Genomic DNA, 22,673 nt, shown 5'->3' on the forward strand with positions numbered 1-22,673 from the left:
TTGGTATCAAACGCACTTTTTTCCTTCTGCTTGGTCATCTTCTAGGTAGTGCTCATAAGAACGTGAAACCCAATTCAGAATCACACAGAAGCAGTGATTTTAGACGTATGATGAAGGGGGAGGCTTGTTATAGATTTGTCATGTTGTGCTTTCCTGTTACACACAGTATATGATCTAAAAGGCGTCTTTATCTGTACAGAATATAAATACGTGCTGTTTCCAACAAATGCGGAGTCAAAATGTATTATCTCAAAATGCATGAATAATATTTCATTCGCTTACACCATGGGGTGCTATTATAGACTTTAGTTCTTAAACGTTGCACTCAACCTTTTACCTGTAGCCCATTGCATTATGGGATAGCCATGACGGCCCCATCAGTCTAATTGATCTTTGGATCTATTAATCTATCGATCTCATCAATCAAGGTTTGTTACGATTCCAGAATATTAAACTTCATAATAATACCAGGCTGCATGGTGGTGTAGTGGTTAGCTCTGTTGCCTCACAGCGAGGAGGTTCCTGGTTCCAAACCCCATTGTGCAGGAACCTTCATGTGTTGGAGTTTGCACGTTCTCCCCCGTGCATGAGTGGGTTCCCTCAAGGTACTCCGGCTTCCTCCCACAGTCCAAAGACGTGCTCGTTAGGTCTCTAAAATTGCTCGTAGGTGTGTATGTGAGTGTGGCTGGTTGTCTGTCTCTTTATGTCAGTCCTGTGATAGACTGGCGATCATTCAAGGCCAGGTGTACCCCGCCTCTCGCCCAATGACAGCTGGGATCGTCTCCAGCACGGGAAAAGCGGTAAAGATAATGGATGGATGGATGATACCAGTAAACAAAAAAAAATCTAACCATATCGATACCTGCTTTAATACCATGGCAACAATACAATACTAGGAAGTTTCTTGTTTTTTTAATACGAAAATTGCAAGCAAACTCTTGCTAAACGTTTAAACTGCAAAATAACACAATCTTTTTTCCCCCAATTCAGACAGTGTGCAATCCTTCCATCTGCAGTTACATCATTTGATCTACAGTAGATATCGAATCAGGTCATCAGAGGGTCTTGCCTCTCATGAAAGTCTGTCTGTTTGTCTCTATGCTGTATCGTTCTATTCATAGTTCTGTCTTTATATTCATCTACTGTAGAGTACAGTATAGGCTTCAGAGGTTACAGCCTCCGATGACTGTTTGTCTCGATCGATGGTTTTAATGTTGAATCATATCTTAATCGAGTGTTCTACCTTTTGTTCTCTCTTTCTGTTGTTCTATCTACCTATACCTCTCTCTACCCATCCGTCAGTCACAATCAGTCGCTGTCTCCATCCATCATGGTTATAAATCGTTGTTTATTTTTCCCTCTCGTGACCTGCCGCGGTGTCACTTATAATTATAACACTCAGCACTAACGCTGTTCCTCTGCCGGGCCATGAAAAAAAAAAAAAAAAAGAACGTCTCCCTCTCTCCATGGCAACCAGTAGTCAGCCATATGGTCGCTGTACAGACCATAATGAGTCAGTGGGAGATTTGCTTAATTATACCTCCTCTGTATCAGTCTAACAGCAAGTGAGAGAGAAACTGTGCGGAAGTTTGAAAGAAGGTTTGATGAAGAAAAGACCAATTTAAGTTGGACCTAAGTTTATACTCAACAAATTACATTTCAAAGTAAAACAAAAAAAGAGACAAAAAATAATGAATGAAAGAAAAAAACTGTTTAAGTGTTCAGTTTCCAAGTCATTGTCTAAACAGTTTGTTAATTTCCAAGATTTTATTTGTGACACCCGCCATATTTTTAAAGTATTTTTAGACTTTTTCTTTCTGATTTTATCTACACCTCCAAATCAATAATTCCTAGGGATGTTGTTAAAAAGTCTAATTAAAAGGACCCATTATCTGCATTATTGAAGGGCCAGCCCTGTTGCTGAGGGAACATAGAACATAGTGATGACCCCCCCCCCCCACACTGCTCCTTGGAGATGCTATCCATTCACAGTGCTTGTTTACAGCCAGGTAGTAGAGCGGGGAGAGCAGGCCCATTAACTACCAGAGAGCCAGTCTATGGCTACAGCTTCATCGTGTGGCTGTTGGCTGCTTTGTTGTTTACTCAAAACATTTAAACCGGCATTTAGGGCCAAAATATGAAAGTATTATTCATTTGTTAACCGTCTTGTAATTCTGGTGTCGACTCGTGAAGGTAATGAGGTCTAAGGTTTGAGTCGATTAAGTGTCCCTAATCCCTAAACCTGACGTCATCAGACTCGCTTGTTATACAATAAACCGTCAAAAACACGAAGATATTTAGTTTGCAAAGCATCAAATAAAAGCAGAAAGTCATCACAAGTGGGAAGCTGGAGCAGGAGAGTGTTTGAAGAATTACTTTAGCTACCAATAGCTCATCAAAATTGATTTCTAATTAAAAATCACAGGATTGACTAAAAGTTCGAGGATGTTCTTTGTCTATTCAGTTGATCTATAAGCTCCCACTTCAGACACGACCAACTCGAACTTCCTCTGTGAACAAGGTCATGTTGATAATATAAACACAGGGCAAAAGTGCACTCAGGAGGGTACTAAAACCTTTTCTGAGTCAGGTGTCTGCCAAGCTGCTCTTCCACATGATTTATTCATTTGGGAAGGTTGCAGATGTCTATAATCCCCGGCTGCTCTGAGGAGACGCAGAACGGACACAAAAGTCAAGTAGCTGCTGAAGTTGTTTCGTTTTCTTTTCACAGCTCTGGTTACGTCTGCATGTTTCCTGACAGAGATTTTAAAAGGAACATCTGCATCTCTGTTCATTACCAATCCCCTTTTCCGTCTTTATTTACCCAGAGAGACTTCGCTGAGAACACATGGCCTTTTTCAGCAAATTCATGCAGCTATAAACATCCCTCTGTGCTCCCAAACGAACCATAAAACTTGCTGTGATGTATGTTTTTGCAACTCTTATTGTGACTTATTGTTCTTGCAAATGCCTAATGGGTCCCCGAGCTTCCTCCTCTTACTACACTGTAGGTCACCCTGTCATACATCGTAGCTCCTAACTCTTACATGAACATATTGTACAACTTTGCCTCTTTTTTTTTAGCAGAGTTTGAGCGTCCTGAGATGACCTAAATGCAAATTAGAGCATTTTGTGTCCTGTATAAGTATAAAACTGTGTATAAATTAATTTTCTGCTTTTTTAATTATACATATTTTAATTATTTGGCCTATAATATTAAAAAAAACAGATAAAAGGCCTGTCATAATTACCACAGCTATAGGAGAACTTGCCAAAGGGTTTTTTAATTAGGAATATTAACCTATAAATGTTATGTATTATTTGCTTAAAAATCGAATGAAATGGTCAAATATATTCAAATTTAGCATCAGATTTTCTGGTTTATTTTGCCTTCAAAGGAGATCTTTTATTTTCATAGTTATCACGCTCATTTAAAGGTTTTATATTCGGGCTTTTTATGGCTTTATTTAGAGATAGGACAGAGGATAGAGTCGGAAATCAGGGAGAGAGAGAGAGTGTGGATTGACATTACACAGGTCGGATTCAAACCTAGAATGCCCGGAGGACTTTAGTCTCTGTACATGGGGTGCGTGCACTAACTACTAGGCTACCGGCGTCACACCCACTTGGAAGCTCACTCACAGGGGTGTGTCCAAACTTTTTTGACTTGGGTGGCCCAAATGGGGCACTGACTTATGTAGGGGTGGCCACAAATAAATAAAAAGTATTTACCCTTTCTAACTTAAACTCTAAAAACATCGACTTTATAACACAAGATAATTGGTTTCAACATAAGTCTGACAGGGTTAATAGCCAAATCGCAGTTTAGGATTTTTTGGGGTGGCCAATCAGATTTCTAGGGGGGCCCATGCTACCCCTGGCCACGCACCTGCTCACTAAAATGTCCCTGCAACTGCAAACAAAGCTGGCCAATCAGAGGAAAGATGCGCATGTGCAGTCGCGTCCCCAGCTGCTGTTATTTTGTTGGAAATAAAACACAATGTCAGGAAACATCACAACTTATTCAGCTACACATTTCACTCTGGAGATTTTGCATTAATCGTCTTCTTGCCAAAAACCCCACAGCGCTGGATATCAGTCAGCTGCAGCGGGCTGTAGTAGGCTCGTGCTCACGTTAACTAGCAGTACTGAAAGGCAGCTAAGCGTCGTCCAGTACGGATCAAAACACAGCACGGACTGTTCAGAAGCAGTCCAGAATGACTTAGACGCAATTAATAAGGAGATTAATACGTTTCGTTTAAAATGACATAACGTTAGCAGATGTGATCTCTTGCTGAAAGTGCAACCGTTACTGGTTTTGAATTCAGGTTTTTGCAGGCAGCGTCACTCCTCTCTTTCCAGTTCTCTGTACCGCCATTGAATCTGTTAGTCATATGAAGTACCAAACCACATAGGCCTACTTTCACCCCTGGTAGTAACCTTCCCTGTGATAACAACCTACTCACTTTACAATATCCCTTACCTAAATTCTGCTTCTCCACCTGCCAGATCCTTTCAGCACATGTCTTGGCTCACTATAGGTGACCAAACAGTTCTGGGGACTTTTTGAAGAGGAACTATCCACTAGAGAGTTCCCTGAAACTATACATCATGGGAACTCTTTTCTGTCTACGTTCACACCTCCATGATCCCTACTCTAAAGCAGGAGCTAAAAAGGTTCCTCTTAATGAGGTTCTAGCAACAAAAAAAGTTCATAGTTCCTGCGGTGCATGATGAATAAAAAAGGAGGAGGGTTCCCACAGTTCATAGAACTATGAAGAAGTTCCTGCGGTTCAAAAACGCCTTAAGACGTCACAAGGTCGGAGATGCGTCGTCCATATTTATATACATTCAATGCTTTTAAAGGAGCATGAGCGTTGTGTGGTCTCTGTCCCTCTGTCTTTTTATTCTTAATTTGTATGTTTTTATGTGTTTTTATCAACATATTTTAGAATGTTCCTTTGCTTTTTATGTTTAATGTATTTTACTGTGTTTTCACAGTGAGCTGCATAAAGTAAGTGGATTGGATTGGATTGAATCTGCTGCTGTTTTTTTTCCCCTCACATTGATGTATCATTAAGTCTTTAAAATGTCTATCACAGAAGACATTGACAGATATGTGAAAGCTGTGTCAAAGTTTTGCTTTGTCATACTTGGGGCCCCAGACCAGTAAGGGGGCCCCCTGAGGGCTCACAAACTTTCACATTTGTGCACTGACAGAAGGAAACCTCCCTAAGGGGGCCCCATCTCAAAGCACTCACTCTTGTTGTCTTGCTAAGCGTTGTATGCTTTATTCCTGAGAGAGAAAAAATAAACTTGAACAAAGAGGAAGCGTCGGGACACTGGCAGACATGATGGTGATGAACGCTGGTGGGAGGGGCCCCCAATTGATGTTTTGCCCAGGGAACCCGCATACTCTAGAATCGCCACTGGTCCTACTTAAAGATTTTTATTGTATAGTGGATTACAACAGAGGAGAGCAGCATATCCTCGTGTTTTAGCAGATTTCAGACTTTTCCGCTTGATTAAACGACTTCAAAAATGTTGCACATACATTTTCTGCCGATGGGCTGATTGAGCAATCATTTAAGCTCTACTAGTTCAGATAAAGTTCTTTGTGTATTGTTGATTGTCAGACCACTTCAACTCTCCTCAGCCGTGTAGTTGGTATAGAAGAATTACAAGATGTGTGTGTGTGTGTGTGTGTGTCGACGTCTTCTGTTCGACGCTTCCTGCTCTTGCAGCGCCCCGCTGACACCTTCTTTAAGCTCCAGCACTCAATCCCTCTCTGCGCCCCGACCCCTCACACATCCTCTCTCCTTCTAATCCCCGCTCTCACTTTCCTCCTCTTTAAAGGATCCACCGTTTACATAATCACCGTGATTTCCTCTGAGAGGTCCTCTCCCTCATTCCCCGCCTCACCCCTCACCCTTTCTCCTCTCAGTCCTCCCTTCTTTCACATCCACTCGTGACCTCCCCCACTCTTTCTTCTCTCTTCTTTTCCTTCAATCTGACTCATTCCTTTGGGTCTATTTTTATCTCTCTCGCTCTCTCTCTCTCTCTCTCTCTCTCTCTCTCCCCTCACGGTCCCCCACATGTAATCAGCGCTCTGTTGATGAACATTATGATTGAACAAAGACAAAAGCAGAGCGAGCGCAGCAGCAGGAAGAAGCTGAGAGTCGGACAGCAGTAGCCCACTGAGGATTTACATTTTCATTTCCTTCTTTCTTTTTCTTTCTCATTTCCATTCTCCTTTTCTTCTGTGAGGGGCTTCATCACACCTGACCGTCCCTCCCCCCCCCCCCACGGCTCTCTGGTTGGACTCACGGTGTCGACAGACGTTCTGTTTTGTGAGCTTGTCTGTGATTGTATATGCTCCTGTCCCTGCATGTATGTGTGAGTGTGTCGGTGAGCATGATGCCCTTTGCATACGTCTCTCAGGATTCATGTTCTTCTTTTTCTTCACTGTTTCTGAAATGTTATTGCCTGGAGGTACTGTAGACGATTAAATAGATTTGCGCTGACAGCCACATAATGCAAAACTGAAACGAAAAGTGAAAAATATCATCTGTGCGTAGCTCCCTAAATGATAGAATCAATAATTTACTTTTCCAACAAGTCTTTTGGTGAAGGAGCATCGATTCTCCTAAAAGTTGAGCTAACAGCTGACGTGACATAAGAAGCTTTTATCAGTCTGTCCGCTTTTTGAAAAAAGTTTTCTTTGATTATATTTGGCTCCAAGACATGACAAAATAGCTTTTAATCACAAATGTTTTATTTATTTATGTACAGTATGTCTAATGGTTCTAATATGTCGACACCTAAAACAGCTGAATGGATAAAGTTGAGAAGTCAGAAACATCATTAAGTCAGCTTTATATTTTTGTCCAAATATTCCCCATTAAGTACCTGTTTGTTTGCATGCAGTGAAGTAGCATAGAGTAGTTTTAATAACAATCACAATCAGCTTATTGGCCAGGTATTCTGACACATACAAAGAAATCGACTTTAATAAACTGTGCTCTCTATAAACAAAGTGTAACATTCAAGATTTAATCAAACACAAACAGATACTCAGAAACCAAAAACTTATATTTACAAGCCTGCAAAAGACTACAGTGCAGTGGTGAGGAGTGCAAAAGCTGCTGAAATAAACATGATAATAAATGATGTCATTATGTAACAGATGGTTCATTTACAAGAGGTGGACACTTCCACATTATTTACAATAAGGCAGAGTGCAGAGATTATTTATGAATGCCTTTTTAATTTCTTGTTTTCCTTCAGAAAAACCTCCTTTATAGTAAGAAGAAAGAAAGTTGTTGAAATATTTTGCAGGACAGCTGTGGCTGGGTGGTAGAGTCAGTCATCAGAGTCAGTCACCGGAAGGTCAAGGGTTCGATTCCCCAGCACCTGCAGCCACATGTCCGATGTGTCCTTGGGAAAGACACTTAACCCAAAGTTGCTCATGCTGCTTTGTTGGTGGTGTGTGATTACATTAGTTACTTCTGATAGCCACTTTACCCAGCAGCCTCTACCATCAGTGTGTGAATGTGTAGGTGAGACCTGCGGAGTAAAAGCACTTTGAGTAGTCAGAAGACTAGAAAAGAACGATACAAGCTTGAAGTCTATTTACCATTCATGCTAAGTTTTGTGGTACTTCCTACTTAAGATGCATATACTAAACAAAGTTAACATTATAATTTGTTTACACCGACTTTCAGTGACTAATCAGAAGCAGCACAGATGAGGTGAATGATGTGAGGATGGCTGGATTATTCTTAATGAAGGCAAAATCATTTTATCATCGCAATTTAGATTTTTTTTATTTTGGGGCTTTTTATGCCTTTATTGTAGAGACAGGACAGTGGTTAAGAGTCGGAAATCGAGAGCAGAGAGAGCAGGGAATGAAATGCTGGAAAGGAGCCACAGGTCGGATTCGAACCACCAGCCTACCAGCCAGGGTCGAAATAGCTGGGCCCCTAAAAGGCCCAGTGAATGGGCCCTCCAAGGATATGATTCAAATCAACGTATGCACATTTGATCAGTACTGTTAGCGTTAGTCTCCTGGCTAACATAAGCTCCCTCTGGGCATGCTTACGTCGGTATATGTTTATTTAATTTTTGTTTGAGTAGCTTGCACAATTCAACATATCATGTTTGATGCTGACACCTGATTATCTCTTCTTGGCAGTAGACATTCATAACACAGACATTGGGGACGTGTTGATGGTCCTTTTATTCCTTATAGGGCCGTTGGTACTCTAAGATAAAAATCAAAAGGAACTTGTCTGGCTCATTCATCACCAGTGATAAACAAATTTCCTGTAATTTCTTGGACTCAGAACTGAAGCCGCCGTGTGCCGCCTCCAATAAACAAGCCTCCCCTCTCCACATCTAACCACAGCTCTCCCTCCTCCCAGGACCCGTTTGATGCAAAGCTTCAAAGAGTCCCACTCTCATGAGTCCTTGCTGTCTCCCAGCAGCGCTGCCGAGGCGCTGGACCTTACTCTGGACGAGGACGCCATCATCAAACCTGTGCACTCCAGCATCCTGGGACAAGAGTACTGCTTTGAGGTGAGGAATAAGGCCTGCACGGTGTGAACAAACAGCAGCAGCAAAAAAAAACCACACAAATAGTGCAGAAAATACATTGTTTTTCCTGACAAGTGACAGTGATGTGAAAGAGACTCGTGTGTGAATTCTTTTTTTTTGCATGTCAAAGATAAAAAGAACAGGGATCCTTCCTAATTTGCTGCAGGAGACTGTCAGCTTTTTCCATCACCTTTCCATTAGCGCAACATGACAGAGGTTGAGAGTGAATGCACAACATTGTTTTGGCGCCTCACTTGCAGTCTCCATAGTAACTAATGGCTGTGGTTGTTGAATTTACCATTGGCTATAACCTCAGGTGACTACGGCATCGGGAACCAAGTGCTTTGCGTGTCGCTCAGCTGCAGAGAGAGACAAATGGATCGAGAACCTGCAGAGAGCTGTCAAGCCCAACAAGGTGAGGGGAGAGAAAGGGATGCGAACAAAGGACGATCCCTCTGTCTGTGTGTCTCTCTCTCTCCTCCCCGTCTCCCGTTGTTGTCTGTTTTTTTTTTCCAATACGAGCGCACCGCTTCATTCCTCTGTGTGAACTCCATCCTCGTGTCTGTGTGTGTCTGTGCTGTTGGATTCAGCCGCTTCTCAGAGCTGATATTAAAGCTGCACGAGGTAATGTTGCATGTGGAGGCTCCAAACTGCTGTTTTTAGGAAAACTGTAATGACCACATATCAGGTAATGTGGTGGCAATGAATAACACACAGCAGTCTCATGTTTACTCTAATGCTCTACACTGAAGGATACTGAGGGGATAAGACACAAAAGATCAAATATCGCTGAGTTCAGGACTTTGCTCATTAGGAGACGATGTGCCTCATTCAAAAACCAGACACATTTGCACGTTGGAGTACTTTAAAGCTGCTGTGAGGAGTTTTTAGCTGTTCATGAAACAGATTGAAAATGAACACTGATTCTTCTTTATGACCCACAAAAGCAAACGAGACCATCAGCATAAGAATCAACCCTTTCTATATTGTTTCTATTTTAATGGCTGAAACCGTTGCTGCAGGGTAGGTGTCAGACAAAACATTATACAGTGAACTACTGAAACAGACTTCCATTTTCCAAACCAAAGAAAGTAGGATACACGTTTTGTTAAAAAAAAAACACCACTTATATATGTACAGTATAAGATCAGCAAGAAGATAGAAATGTTTTGCGTTGTCTACAGTGTAGACAACGCAAAACAGTGTAGACAACGGCGTTGTTTTGCGCCAAGATCAACAGTAACCACAAAAATTCCTCACTGCAGTTTCAAGAGATTTCTGTAATTCAGTGATTTTCTCGTAAGAACAAAACATACTCAAGTCATCCTGACCTGTAGTGCAAGTCATGTGCATATTGTCTACCACTCTTTATAAGGAGAAATTACATTTGGCTTGAGATCAGATACCCAGTCCATTCCTTTTGAATGTCTCTATATCAGTCATGAAAATTTGACATTTTCCAACATTTAGGTTCGTTTCACATGAGGGACCAGGGCCCAGATTCTAGTAGACTTGACCCCAAAGTCTGGTTCATTTGATCAGAGATCAGACGTGCCATAGCCTCCTCGAGTACGGTCAGTGGGAGATGCGTGAACTCAACTGTGCACATACAAGGAAGTGGACTGCTTTACTATGTCACTCTAAACAGCTCCTATCACTTCAAAAATCGTCATACACGGGCCCATTTTGTCCCTCGAGCTGCACCATGGATGTGGAAGTAGGAAGAGGATCGTTGTTGGCGTCTCTGTAAAGTAAAAAAAATAATAAAAAAGACATCCACAGTTAGCAGGACGGACTCAGCCTGCGAGTTGTTTACATAGTTGCGTCTTCCTCTTTCTGCTTCTTGGCAGATTTGCAAACCAATTATGTACATACTGCCACCTGCTGTGTCGGACTGTGTACATATGTATGTGTACTCAGGCATGGAACAATGTTACAAATATGGAAGCAGACCAGAGGGAGCAAGGGGAAGGGGGGGAACAGTTTGAAAACTATCGACCTTAACCTTAACCTCACTCTGAATAATTCCCTCTTTGTTTCTGCTACAGTACAGATCTTTGCAGGCCGTTATCTCTGCTGCGCTAAATTCGCCTTTCACTTTTTTAGGTAGCATTTGTTTCCCCACAAACAGAGCTGAACAGGCATCCTTTAGAAGCATCTAGTATGCTAATGATTCAATCTTGTGAACAAGCACGTCTCGGTGAATCAGGGGAATTCATCAGGCTGAAATGAGGGGATTCAAGTTTGTTTAGTTAAAGGATTGAAGGAAGTCTGAATACTTCTAAACGCCTAATGTTCTTGCATGAGGCCCAATGTCAGTGTTCCCATATTTAAAAAACAGAGTATTTGCTGCAGGACTGTATGATTCAAAGTTGATATGGTGGTGTTTCTGTCATTTAAAAATCTTTCCTAGTGCAGCTTTAAAGCGCCGTGACCCTATTTCCATCCTCACAGCTTAAATAAAACAACAAACCTAAGCTCTTCAAATCAACTCAGAGTAAAACTAATATCCTAATTTTGACCCAGATTTCATAGTGGTGTAAAATCATCCCACATCTCCCTCTCTCTGTTATTAGAAAGAGTGAACAGGCATGTGAGATATGCAGCTTTGAAGGCGACCAGGGACTAGCAGTTATTAAGCCAGGCTGAGATGAAACATCATCCGAGCTGAATGCCTCGTCCAGATGCCCGGGCCGCGGGGGTCCTGGCTGAGTCAGGGAGCTCCAAGAACTCCGCTTGGCGGGGGGACTGTCTCCAAAACCGTCCCCCTCCTACCCCAAAACAACACGGTCTGTGCTCCTCAGACCAGATGCAACGACAGAGATAAGACTCGCTGCAGAGACAAGGATTATCATTACGCTTCTTAACTTTCTAGAGCGTTTTAATTCCCTCTTTGATTTTTTTTTTTTCTCAAAAGGAGAGCAGCCACTTCACCCTGCTTTGGTCTCTTTTTTCCCCTCATTTTTTTGGGTAGTGAATCTGAGGTATGACAGAATGTAGAGTAAGATATAACACGACATCAAGACGGAGAACGGGAGCCCATGCTGGTGCTGCTGCACCGTGTGTGCACTAGCAAACTGAGCCACCAGATGCCCAGCACATTCAAACGCAGGAGTTTGGAATTAATTATACCTCGCGCTTGGCGCTGCTTATCAAAGGGCATGCAAATGGACAACTTAAGAAGTGTGGATCTAGCTGATGCTCACGTATAGAGCCATCTGAATAAGAACTGGAATAGTCTGATACAAACAGAGGACTAACAGCGATGGCATTTGAGCCCGACTGAAATGACTCAGCCCCCGTTCACTGAGGCATCACTGTGCAATCAAGGCGGCTTCCTCTCCCCCCCATGGGGATGTCAAATATAGCGGGGGCTTTGCGATCATGATTAGGAAGTGTAGCTGTTTTCAGAAACATTAGCACCATTGTTTGTCCCTCGCTTTGGAAGCACATGTGCATTGTGTCATTTGTGTCTTAGTACGTTTAAGTGGATGACTTTTTTCATCCAGTGAGTCAACTCTCCCTCTCTTCTCTCTTCACATTTTCTCTCATCTTCTCATTTCTGTGTCGCTGTCACGCTGTCTTCTGTCTCCGTATTCATGTTCAGAGTGAAGAGCAATTCATCAAGCTCTGCCTACAATCCACAGAAGCTCGCTCACCATGTCGCCAGCTATTTCTTTCCTGTCATTGACTTTGTTCTCCTGCAGGCTGACCTGCTGTCACCCCTTATTCTCACACACACACACACACACACACACACACACACACACACACACGCACACACAAACTGTCGCTGTTTCCATATCTCTGAACTTTTGTTCTTTGTTGTGTCATGTTTTGATGTTGCTGCATGGTTTCATCTTCTCTTGTGCAGCTTTTGATTGTCTCTTTTATAAGATACACTTCATCCTTATTTGACCTGACCTCATCTCCACGCAGGACAACAGCCGGAGGGTGGACAATGTGCTCAAACTTTGGATCATCGAGGCCCGAGAGCTTCCAGCCAAGAAACGCTACTACTGCGAACTTTGCCTGGATGACATGCTGTATGCACGCACCACCAGCAAGCCCCGCACCGACACCGTCTTCTGGGGCGAGCATTTTGAATTCAACAACCTGCCTGCCGTCCGCAACCTACGCCTTCATCTATACAAGGAGACGGACAAGAAGAGACGCAAGGTATCCAAAAGATTAAGCAGGTTCAAAAGGAGTTATCACCTAAATCTTCGGCTCCTCAAAGCGAGTTCATTGTTTAGGTTTCCAACAGGCGTCTTTACTGTTTTGGTTCACTGCTCAGAGAGCGCCAATTTTGTGCTTTAAAGTCCACATAATACAATGGTTACACATCAATAACACATAATAATAAATATAAATAAAAAAACAGAAAAACAAGATAAAACAGAAAATGACACAAGGAGCGGGAACACATCACTCTCATTCAGAGTTCAAATCCAACAACTTTTATTACAAGGTTTATAAGCAGGCAGTGTGGGGTACAGCCTGTCGCGTGGGTGTGGGGGGGGGGGGGGGATTAATTAATAAGATTAATAGCTGAAAAAGCTCCTCTGGTCTTCAACCTTGTGGTTTGAATGTCTGAAAACAACTGGTCAGCACACCTCAGTGACCTCGAAGTGGTACAGGGCTGCAATGTTAAAATCTGCAGCATTATGTACAAACTGGCATTTAAAGGGTTAAACTTTTGAAAATGATTTGATATTTTTTGACAGGACTTAAGCTGGTCAAAGACCTGATCCGATGCTGCGCCGGTAGCCTTGTGGCTAGTACGTGCGACCCATGTACAGAGGCCAAACTCCTCGAGAGCGGGCGGCCCGAGTTGGAATCCGGCCTGTAGCTCCTGTCCCGCATGTCGCTCCCCACTCACTCTCAGTCCCCGGTTTCTGACTCTGTACACTGTCCTGTCTCTAAAATGAAGGCCAAAGATTAAAAAAATAAAAAAAACATTAAAATGAAAAATAAAAAACCTGATCCAGTTAAAGTGGAAAATCTAATTAATCTATAAAGAATTTATGGAATTTGTTTTTATGTCTGTTTACAATTTGAGAGGAACTTTTTTTTTGTCCCTGAAGAAGCATAAGGTTAGATTAAGAAAAAGACAATAACTAAATGGGGTCTCGCCTGTTGATCTTTTGATTTGGATTGAGAACAGAAGAGTTGTAGTCATACTACGTCCGTAGTTTGGGTTGGAGAGAAAACCAGAGTCTTCAAGATGCAGGATGTTTAGACTGTTTTAAAGAAGAAGAAAAAACAATCATAAGTGATGAATTAATCATTGAGTCACTGCCATGGATCAGCGACCCTATCAGCCCCCTGCAGATACACAGCAATAAGGCCGTTTTGTGTTTTTAATCAGTAAAGATTGTGTTGTTCTCTCCTTCAAGGTTTCTTTCATTTTTCAACATTAAAAAAAGCAAAAAGGAGACAATACAAAGTCACAAATTCAGTAAGTTATATTCTCATTTGAGGCCGAGAGTAGCAGCAGCAGCAGCAGCAGCACAGAGAGACAGTCATGTGTAGCTTCCAAAGACGCTCCAGGGATCCAGTGTTAGTCTTTATTCTCATAATTTATTCAGTGCTAAAGCTTTAAATGAACTTATTCTGGCATTCAAGTCTCTGAGATTATTTTAATGGAATCCTAACAGCGCGGCTAAACGGGAGACTTCTCTTCTGTGACAGTTGCTCATCTTGACTGATATCTTTTTTTTTTTCCCCCTCAAAGGAAAAGAGTACATACTTAGGACTTGTAAGCATCCCCATCTCCAGCATCACTGGACGTCAGTTTGTGGAGCAGTGGTACCCGGTCATCCAGCCCAGCGTCCTCACCAAGGGAGCCGGCGTCGGTGGAGGGAAGATCATCAACGCATCCCTACGCCTCAAGTCCCGCTTCCAGACCATGAACATCCTGCCCATGGAGCTGTACAAGGAGTTTGCCGAGTACGTCACCAACAACTACCGCACCCTGTGTGCCGTGCTGGAGCCCGTGCTGAGTGTGAAGAGCAAAGAGGAGGTGGCCTGTGCGTTGGTGCATATACTGCAGAGCACAGGGAAAGCTAAGGTAAGGGACGCCTCTTCTTTGACTTTTAAATGTGTGAAAACAACAAGCACCGTTTACACCAAGCAGTCCGGTTCAGTTTGGTTTGGTACGGTACACGTGCATTGGCGTTTCCACTGTCATAAGTTGGGAAGGGTGTGTCGCTGGTGGCGCATTGGATAGTACGCGTGCCCAATGTATGGAGGCTATAGTCTTCCAAGCGAGGTTCAAATCCAACCTGTGGCTCCTTTCCCGCATGTCATTCCCCACTCTCTCTCCCTGGTTTCCAACTCTATCCACTGTCCTATTTCTCCATCAAAGGCACAAAAAGTTGGGAAGGGTACCAAAAATAACTGATCCGTACCATTCTACTGTTTTGCTACCCTTCTGCTGGGGTGCCAAGCGTATCGATCAGACCCTAAAGGTTGGAGCTAGACACACTTCAGTCCATTGATTGGTCGAAAGAATCTTCATTTCCCATGCAACAACAGTAATAAAGGACAAACAAAAAACACACCACATTAAATATCCTGAGGATTGGGAGAGAGTAATTTCAAGGCTTTTTTAGTTGTTTTCCTCGGAGATGCAGACCTTCCTGGGAATCATTGATCTTTGTCTTCTGTGTCACGTTCTTATTATTTATTGAATTTATTGGCAGTTTGCACTTTGTCATGTCGCTGTGATTTAGTGATGTGTAAGGATAAAGGTTGGCTGTGGAAACGCAAGGAAGATCAGGGTTTACTGAACCAAACCTACCCGGTCGGTGGAAACAGGGCTAAAGCTTTTACATCCTGATGAGCAGAAAATATTGTCCTTGAGTCTCAAGTCCAGTTTCCTTTGGATCAAGCTTCCAATGATATATTATAGATGAATAATCAGTTGATCTTTCCTCCAGGATTTCCTGTCAGACATGGCGATGTGCGAGGTGGACAGATTCATCGACCGAGAACACCTTATATTCAGAGAGAACACTCTGGCCACCAAAGCCATAGAAGAGTACCTCAAACTGATCGGACATAAGTACCTCAAGGACGCTATAGGTGAGTCTGAACAGCGAGGCACTTGACAGTTGAGTACGTCAATGTATAAGCTGAAGAAGCTGTTGGAAATATTCAAACTTATGTGAAAGTAATTTCAAATTCAGGAGATTGACTTTTGGAAGTTTTGAAATTGCACAACTTTTAATTAAAAGGTAAATCCTCAGCCAGTTTCTCTCAGGCTGTGTCATTGTTTTTCCTTCCCTGATGATAGTTTGGTTGAAAAGGTATACTAAACCCAAAGTAATGGTTCTTGATGATACATTCTGAATTTCTCTGTGGGAAAAATCAAATAAACTCTAAGTAGATATAATAGTGGAGGAAAGGCTTTGTAAAAAGAGAATGAAGTTGAACTCCCTCTGGATTTGTGGTTCTCGGCTCTGTGTTTACACGGACGGGACGGTGTTTCCACTCAGCTTGTTTATGTTGGGGCGGCTGTGGCTCAGTTGGTAGAGTCGGTCGTCTCTCAACTGGAAGGTCTGGGGGTTCGATCCCCAGCTCTTTGGGCAAGACACGGCGTGCATGATTAGTTACTTCTGATGGACACTCTGCAAAGCAACCTCTGCCATCAGTGTGTGAATGTGTAGGTGTGACCTGCGGTGTAAAAGAGCTTTGAGTAGTCAGAAGAGTAGAAAAGCGCTCTACAAGCTCAAGTCCATTTACCAGTCATGTTTCGCTCTGAGGCTCAAACATGTTTCATATGTTTGTTTGTCTTTTCAAGTGAACCCCTCACTGTCCAACCGTTAGCCTGGCCACAATGTGGGGGAGGAGTGATGGCCCCACCCACTCAGGGTTGCTCTGTCTAGGTGCATTAAAACAGAGTTGTCGCAATGTTACAACTGGAAGAGAACCATCAAAGTTTCCAACTCAAATGAAATGAAATGATCAATTAAACCTCCATTCAGCCAACAGGCATTTTAAACATTGTTTTTGTCTCCTCTTGAGGTTACACCTGACAAAGCTTCACTGAATATGCATTTGGATGTTATTTGGACAAACCTAATCCCGTTAATTGCAAAGCTAACCTCTGGCTTCACCAGAATTACAGAGAAAATTAGCATCCGCTCCCAGAGACGATCAGACGATGATAGGTAACCATGTAGTGTAAAGAGAGTTTTGCAATAATTTCAATAATCAATTCCTTTGTTTTAGGAAGATTATGATATGGTCTGTCTGTAGCAACATTTCTCAGATTGAAAAATTCAAACATCAGTGTGCTTACTAGGGTTTAGATCATTGACATCAACATTGTATTGGCAGCCGTCTGTTTACCTTCAATTGAGATAATTATGCCAGATTGTTATGTCCAATTTGATTTATATTCTTCCTCTATAATCTATATAATAATAATTTGAATTAGTAGGTGTGTGAGTGTATGTGAGTGTGGCTGGTTGTCTGTCTCTATATGTCAGCCCTGTGATTGACTGGCATACAGTCCAGAATGTTCCCCGCCTCTTGCCCAATGACAGCTGGGATCGGCTCCAACCCTCCGCGACCTCCAACAGGAAAAGCGATAGAAGATAATGGATGGAGCTACAAAATCTCATCTTTAATGTTTTCTTTCGTAGTTTTAGGTGGGCTAAACAAAATGTACAGTTACCTACTGTAGCTCCAACATTGACCTTTTAGCTGCCTTACTTAGCTGGATGGCTAATTAGCCTACCACCAAGGTTACTTTATTGAGTTTGCTGCGGATGGAAACATATTTGAGATACTATTTAATTTCCTTTAGTTCTATCAGTTTCTGTTGTTTCTGCTTTTCTGTATTTCAGACCCTTAGCCTGATCTAATAATCTGCACTGTTTTGCTGTTACTAATGAAATGTCATTTGCAGGGGAGTTCATAAGGGCCTTGTATGAGTCAGAGGAAAATTGTGAAGTGGATCCCATGAGAACACCACCCTCTGTGCTCGCAGACCACCAAGCCAATCTCCGAATGTGCTGTGAACTGGCACTCTGTAAGATTGTCAACTCCCATTGGTGAGTATTATTATTGGTAGTATTTTTGGTGTGTTTATCCCTCTCTGCTCTTTTAAAAATGCATGAGACTTCAGATTATTGTTTGGGAAACTGTAGAAACTTTAACTTTCCTCATCTTGTTTTTTTTTTTTTTTTCTCCACAGTGTTTTCCCTCGAGAGCTAAAGGAAGTCTTTGCCTCCTGGAGAGTGCGCTGTGCTGAGAGGGGTCGGGAAGACATCGCCGACCGTCTCATCAGCGGTTCCCTCTTCCTGCGCTTCCTGTGTCCCGCCATCATGTCACCATCGCTCTTCAATCTCACCCAGGAGTATCCTGACGAGCAGACGTCACGCACGCTCACCCTCATTGCAAAAGTAGTGCAAAACTTGGCCAACTTCTCCAAGTCAGTATTCTTTCATTTTCTGTATCATTTCATTTACATTCATACTGCTGCATACTAAATTGTTTCTTACAAGTGTATACATTAAGTGTTGAGTAAAGAAACAAAGCAATCAGACATTAAAAACCTTTCTGGGATTACAAGAAAACAGATGTTCTAAATGGAAATCTTAATTTTAGTATTTCTTTATGGAGTAATAAAAAAAGCAGGACATCCATTGAACAAAAACCTCCATATATTAACATTTAACTGTGTTCATTCTTCCTTCACTGCTCTGCCCATAATTCTTGAAATAACCTGAGTCATATTGGAGCATGATTCTTATGGCCTCCTTAACCAAAATTATCAACTTAAGCTCCCCCTTCAAAGTATTCAATGACGAATAAGAAACCACAGAAACAAAAGGGGCTGGTTGTTCCAAAAAGAACAAAAGATGGGAAGGTGCCAAGCCATACACATAATGGGTCGCTGCTGTCGACACCTTCCCCTAAAAGTCAAAAAGTCAAAAAAAACAAAAGACCGAAATAGGACTGTCGATGATCTCCAGCCCAAAAACAAAAACAAAAAAAAAACTTGACATGTGTGGGAAAAAAACTTTAAAATCAGGGAACAAACGCACCTCACCACATCATTGCCCAGAGTGTGTGTGCCCCTGTCTCTCCTACTTGGTTCCTCTAAATACCCCTTTTTTTCCTCCTCAGGTGTGCAGCAGGTAGAGGCAGAGAGAGAGAGAACAGGGCAGCACGTAACAATGACATGAAAAGGGTTAATGACAGAGAATTAAAATGAAACAACGGAAGGTCTTGTACTATTTTGGTCTTGACAAGATGGCAGTGGAAGACATTTTTTTTTTTTTTTTTTTTTTAGGAAACATGACCTCAATTCAACAGTTTCTATGTATGCTGACTGGAGTTGACATTTATTTCAGCGTTTCACTTCTCTCTTCTTCTCTCCTGTTTTCTTTCATACTGTTCTTCTTCTTTCTCCTCACTGGCATTCATTCCTTTACCCCCTCAGGTTCGGCAACAAGGAGGAGTACATGTGTTTCATGAATGAGTTTTTAGAGATGGAGTGGGCCTCCATGCAGAGGTTCCTGTATGAGATCTCCAACCTGGACAGTGTCAGCAATGCAGGCGGCTTTGAGGGATACATCGACCTCGGCAGGGAGCTGTCGATTCTGCACAATCTTCTCTGGGAGGTCATGGGTCAGCTCAGCAAGGTAGACCAACAGATGAAACATCATCAGGTGCCAAAATAGACTTTCAGCATTCACTCTTTAACTTTTGTATTCAGTGGTCATAATCTTCACCACTCACCGCTGCTTTGCTTTATCATTTCCTCTCGTTTCACTCCCAGACGGATAGTCCCTCTTTATTTCCCTTTGGTGACTTTCACTGACTAACTTAGGTCTTCACTGGGATAAGGCATGCAACTCTTAGCAGGGCAGCAACAGTTAGTGCTGCATGAAGGAACAAGTCTTAAGTCCTATATATTTATTTTTCTCTTTTAGTACTGCTACTTGCCCAGTTAGTTAGACAGGGTTTGAAGGTATTAGTTTATTAAACAAGACTTGAAACCACCTGTAAGATATAAGTTAAAAACTTTTCCAACAACAGATAAATGTTATACAGATCGTTTTGTCCACCTCTTGAAAAAGGATGTGTCATTTCAGGGTTTCATTTGTACAAATCTGTTTAAAAAAAAGCCTCACTTCTCTCTAAACTTTATTATCAGTTAGTCATTACTCAGGCTGTCATTAACTCATGAAGTCATGGTGAGCTGAAATGGACGTTCGGCATTTTAATGAAAAGTCTAGGATATTTTCTATTTGATGCAGCAAAGCTCAGTTTCTTCCTCCTTTAACCACAGGATGCCATCATCAAACTGGGTCCTTTGCCTCGCCTCCTGAATGACATCAGTATGGCCTTGCGTAACCCTCACCTCCAGAGGCAGCCCAGCCATCAGATAGACAGGGTGCAGGAGAGACAGGCGGACAGGCTGCTGTCACGGCCGAGCTTCAACAGGGGCATCTCATCCGAGTTTCAAAATCTCATGATGCGGGACGTTAACAGGTTGGTGATATCCTGAACTTTTATAAGAGGAAACGTTACGGCGCAATGCATCAGTTCCCAACAGGCTTGGGCCTACAACATTTTCACCAGCGATTGTCTGAAGATAATTTGTAGCGCCTGTGTCCCAAAGGGTAGTTTTTAAAATCCTATTACTTGTTTTTAAATGACTTAATGGTCTTGGGCCTAAATACCTCTCAGACCTACTCACACCCCTCAGGTCGTCTGGGGCAGGCCTCCTCAGTGTGCCCAGAATAAGAACCAATTAGGCTGAGGCAGCTTTTGGTTTCTAAACCCCTCACCACTGGAACAGACTGCCAAAGTATCTGGGGTGTGCTACAACAGTTGAATCATTTAAATCAGGGCTCAAAACATTTCTGTTGAATGTGGCGTTTGAGTAAAGTACAATTTCTGTTAGTAGAGACAATTTGCCTCGTCTTCTTCTTTGTCTCTGCTGTCGCTACTCCTGTCCTAACTCACCTCTCTTCTCCAGCTCTATAGATGCCACTCGCTTGCCTTCACCTACGTCCGCCGGAGGGGTCATACCATCGCGCAACCAGATGAGTTTCCAGGACCGTGACCACCCCCATCGAGCGTCCTCCAAAGACATGTTTTACGTCTCACGCCCTCCCCTGGCCCGCTCCAGCCCGGCCTACTGCACGAGCAGCTCGGACATCACAGAACCAGACCCTAAGGTGAGTCTTATCACACTGAACCTCGGGAATAATCATCCCATCCACTAGTTTTTAATCTCTTTATCTACGTGAGGTTAGTATGACATGCATGTGAGTCATACTTAATGAATCTGCCATCGTGTGATCGAGGCTGTAGTATATCATGACATCTGCTTTTTTTCCACTGATTCACCACGCAACTCATCCTAACGGTATTTCCTGGGAAATACTTTGAGGCATTCCGATATCCAGGCCTCGCGGTAAAAACACCCGCACCACCCTCACCCATATCATCCGTGGCCACCTAGCATACATAATAACAGGGGGCACACTAGCCCTTCATATCCCGTAATATCTAGGTGCTCAGTGTCAATAAAAGCGTATCTATGATGGACCTCCAGGATTCCCGAATGAACAGCGTGTCTAACCTGCAGTCGGTGGACATGCTCAACTCCTCCCAGGCCTCCATCGCCGGCATGGGCAGCTTCGGAGGGCTGAGCAGCGGAGGCGGTGGCGGCCTGGGGTCGGGCCTGAGCAGCCAGCTGCGGGCCGGTGGGAGGTTGTCAGCTGGCTCTGGCGGCTCCAGCATGTCCGGCGGCCTCCGGCTGAGCCAGCTGAGCCAGATGGGCACCACCACCGACTCGCTATCCCAGCAGCAGCAACAGCAGGCCGCCGCCATGCGCTACCCGCTTTCCTTCCAGAATCCCCTCTTTCATCTGGCGACCGCTGACGGGCCTCAACAACAGCTCCACCACCAGCACAGCCGCGCCCAGCCCCCAGCGCCCCTGCTCCTCGCTCCAGATGATTCGTCTCACCAGGGCTACTTGCCACAGTTTGCCCACGGGGGGTTCTCTCGCAGTGAGGACCTGTCCACCCTCAGGACCCGGGACGGTCACCTGGGACAGCCCAGCATCATCCACTCCCACAGCTACAGCGATGACTACACCAGGGCTGAATACGGACGCAGGCAGATGTCCATGCATGTGCAGGTACATGTATGTTCATACTATTCCCATGACATCTTAAAGCCACTTTGTAAGAATCTTTAACTCTCGCAAATGATTCTGATGGATTTAAAATGTTTCATTCATTTCATATATTGATAGAAAACAGAGAGAATTGGCCATAACAAAGAGTCCAAGGTGATGTCCCCAGGTCATATGTTTTTTTTATCCTCCAAGGGTCCAAAAACCAAAAGATGTTCAATGCACAACAACAGCGTTCAGAAAAGAGTTGCATTTCTTCACATTCGAGACACTAGAGCCATACGACAGTTATAAACAATTGAAACGATGAGTCAAGTATCAGAATTGACAAACTGAATTTTATTTCAGCTCTCCGAGACGTTTCAGATGAAAAATGTAAAACTATAAGTGTCTCCAGGCTGTAAGTCAAGTCAAGTCACATTTATTTATAAAGCACATTTAAAAACAGCAGCAGCTGACCAAAGTGCTGTACAATGCATACAAAAAAATATATTTATATACAGGAGTTCACAACATCCACAAAAATAAAGAAAGCATCCAAAGGAACCTGAGAGAAACGGTCCATTCAGGACCAGAGGACTCAAATGCTGACATATAAAAATACGTTTTGAGACAGGACAGGAAAGAGTCAACAGAGGGTGCAGACCTGATGGGATGAGGGAGGCTTTTCCACAGTTTAGGGGCTTGATCTTAGAGGCCTAGATGAGGTGTACGGGCTGAGGAGGTCAGTAATGGACAGGGGGGGCAAACCATTCAGGGCTTTAAAAACAAACAGAGCACCCGATTCTGAAGTGTATTGGGAGCCAATGAAGGGACGCTAGGACAGGACTGATATGCTCCCTCTTCCTGGATCCAATGAGAAGCCCTGCTGCAGCATTTTGGACCAGCCAGACCGGACAGGACGACT

General features: G+C 43.1%; 1 protein-coding gene across 10 annotated transcripts in view; it reads left to right on the top strand.

Moving 5' to 3' along the window:
* syngap1b (synaptic Ras GTPase activating protein 1b) overlaps nucleotides 1–22,673 on the top strand; it is a 181,138-nt gene that overhangs the window by 129,519 nt on the left and 28,946 nt on the right. For 6 of the 10 annotated variants that reach the window (XM_061049936.1, XM_061049940.1, XM_061049935.1 and 3 more), the window contains 11 exons: nucleotides 8,424–8,577; nucleotides 8,912–9,010; nucleotides 12,535–12,774; nucleotides 14,333–14,668; nucleotides 15,540–15,684; nucleotides 17,516–17,660; nucleotides 17,804–18,040; nucleotides 19,055–19,256; nucleotides 19,907–20,109; nucleotides 20,600–20,801; nucleotides 21,182–21,769. In XM_061049936.1, coding sequence (XP_060905919.1) covers nucleotides 8,424–8,577; nucleotides 8,912–9,010; nucleotides 12,535–12,774; nucleotides 14,333–14,668; nucleotides 15,540–15,684; nucleotides 17,516–17,660; nucleotides 17,804–18,040; nucleotides 19,055–19,256; nucleotides 19,907–20,109; nucleotides 20,600–20,801; nucleotides 21,182–21,769 — 2,551 coding nt within the window. The remainder of the gene's footprint in view (nucleotides 1–8,423; nucleotides 8,578–8,911; nucleotides 9,011–12,534; nucleotides 12,775–14,332; nucleotides 14,669–15,539; nucleotides 15,685–17,515; nucleotides 17,661–17,803; nucleotides 18,041–19,054; nucleotides 19,257–19,906; nucleotides 20,110–20,599; nucleotides 20,802–21,181; nucleotides 21,770–22,673) is intronic. The other 4 variants (XM_061049931.1, XM_061049932.1, XM_061049933.1 and 1 more) reach the window with 4 other exon arrangements.

The sequence above is a fragment of the Labrus mixtus genome, chromosome 11 (genome assembly GCF_963584025.1).
Source record: "Labrus mixtus chromosome 11, fLabMix1.1, whole genome shotgun sequence".
Classification (NCBI taxonomy): Eukaryota; Metazoa; Chordata; class Actinopteri; order Labriformes; family Labridae; genus Labrus; species Labrus mixtus.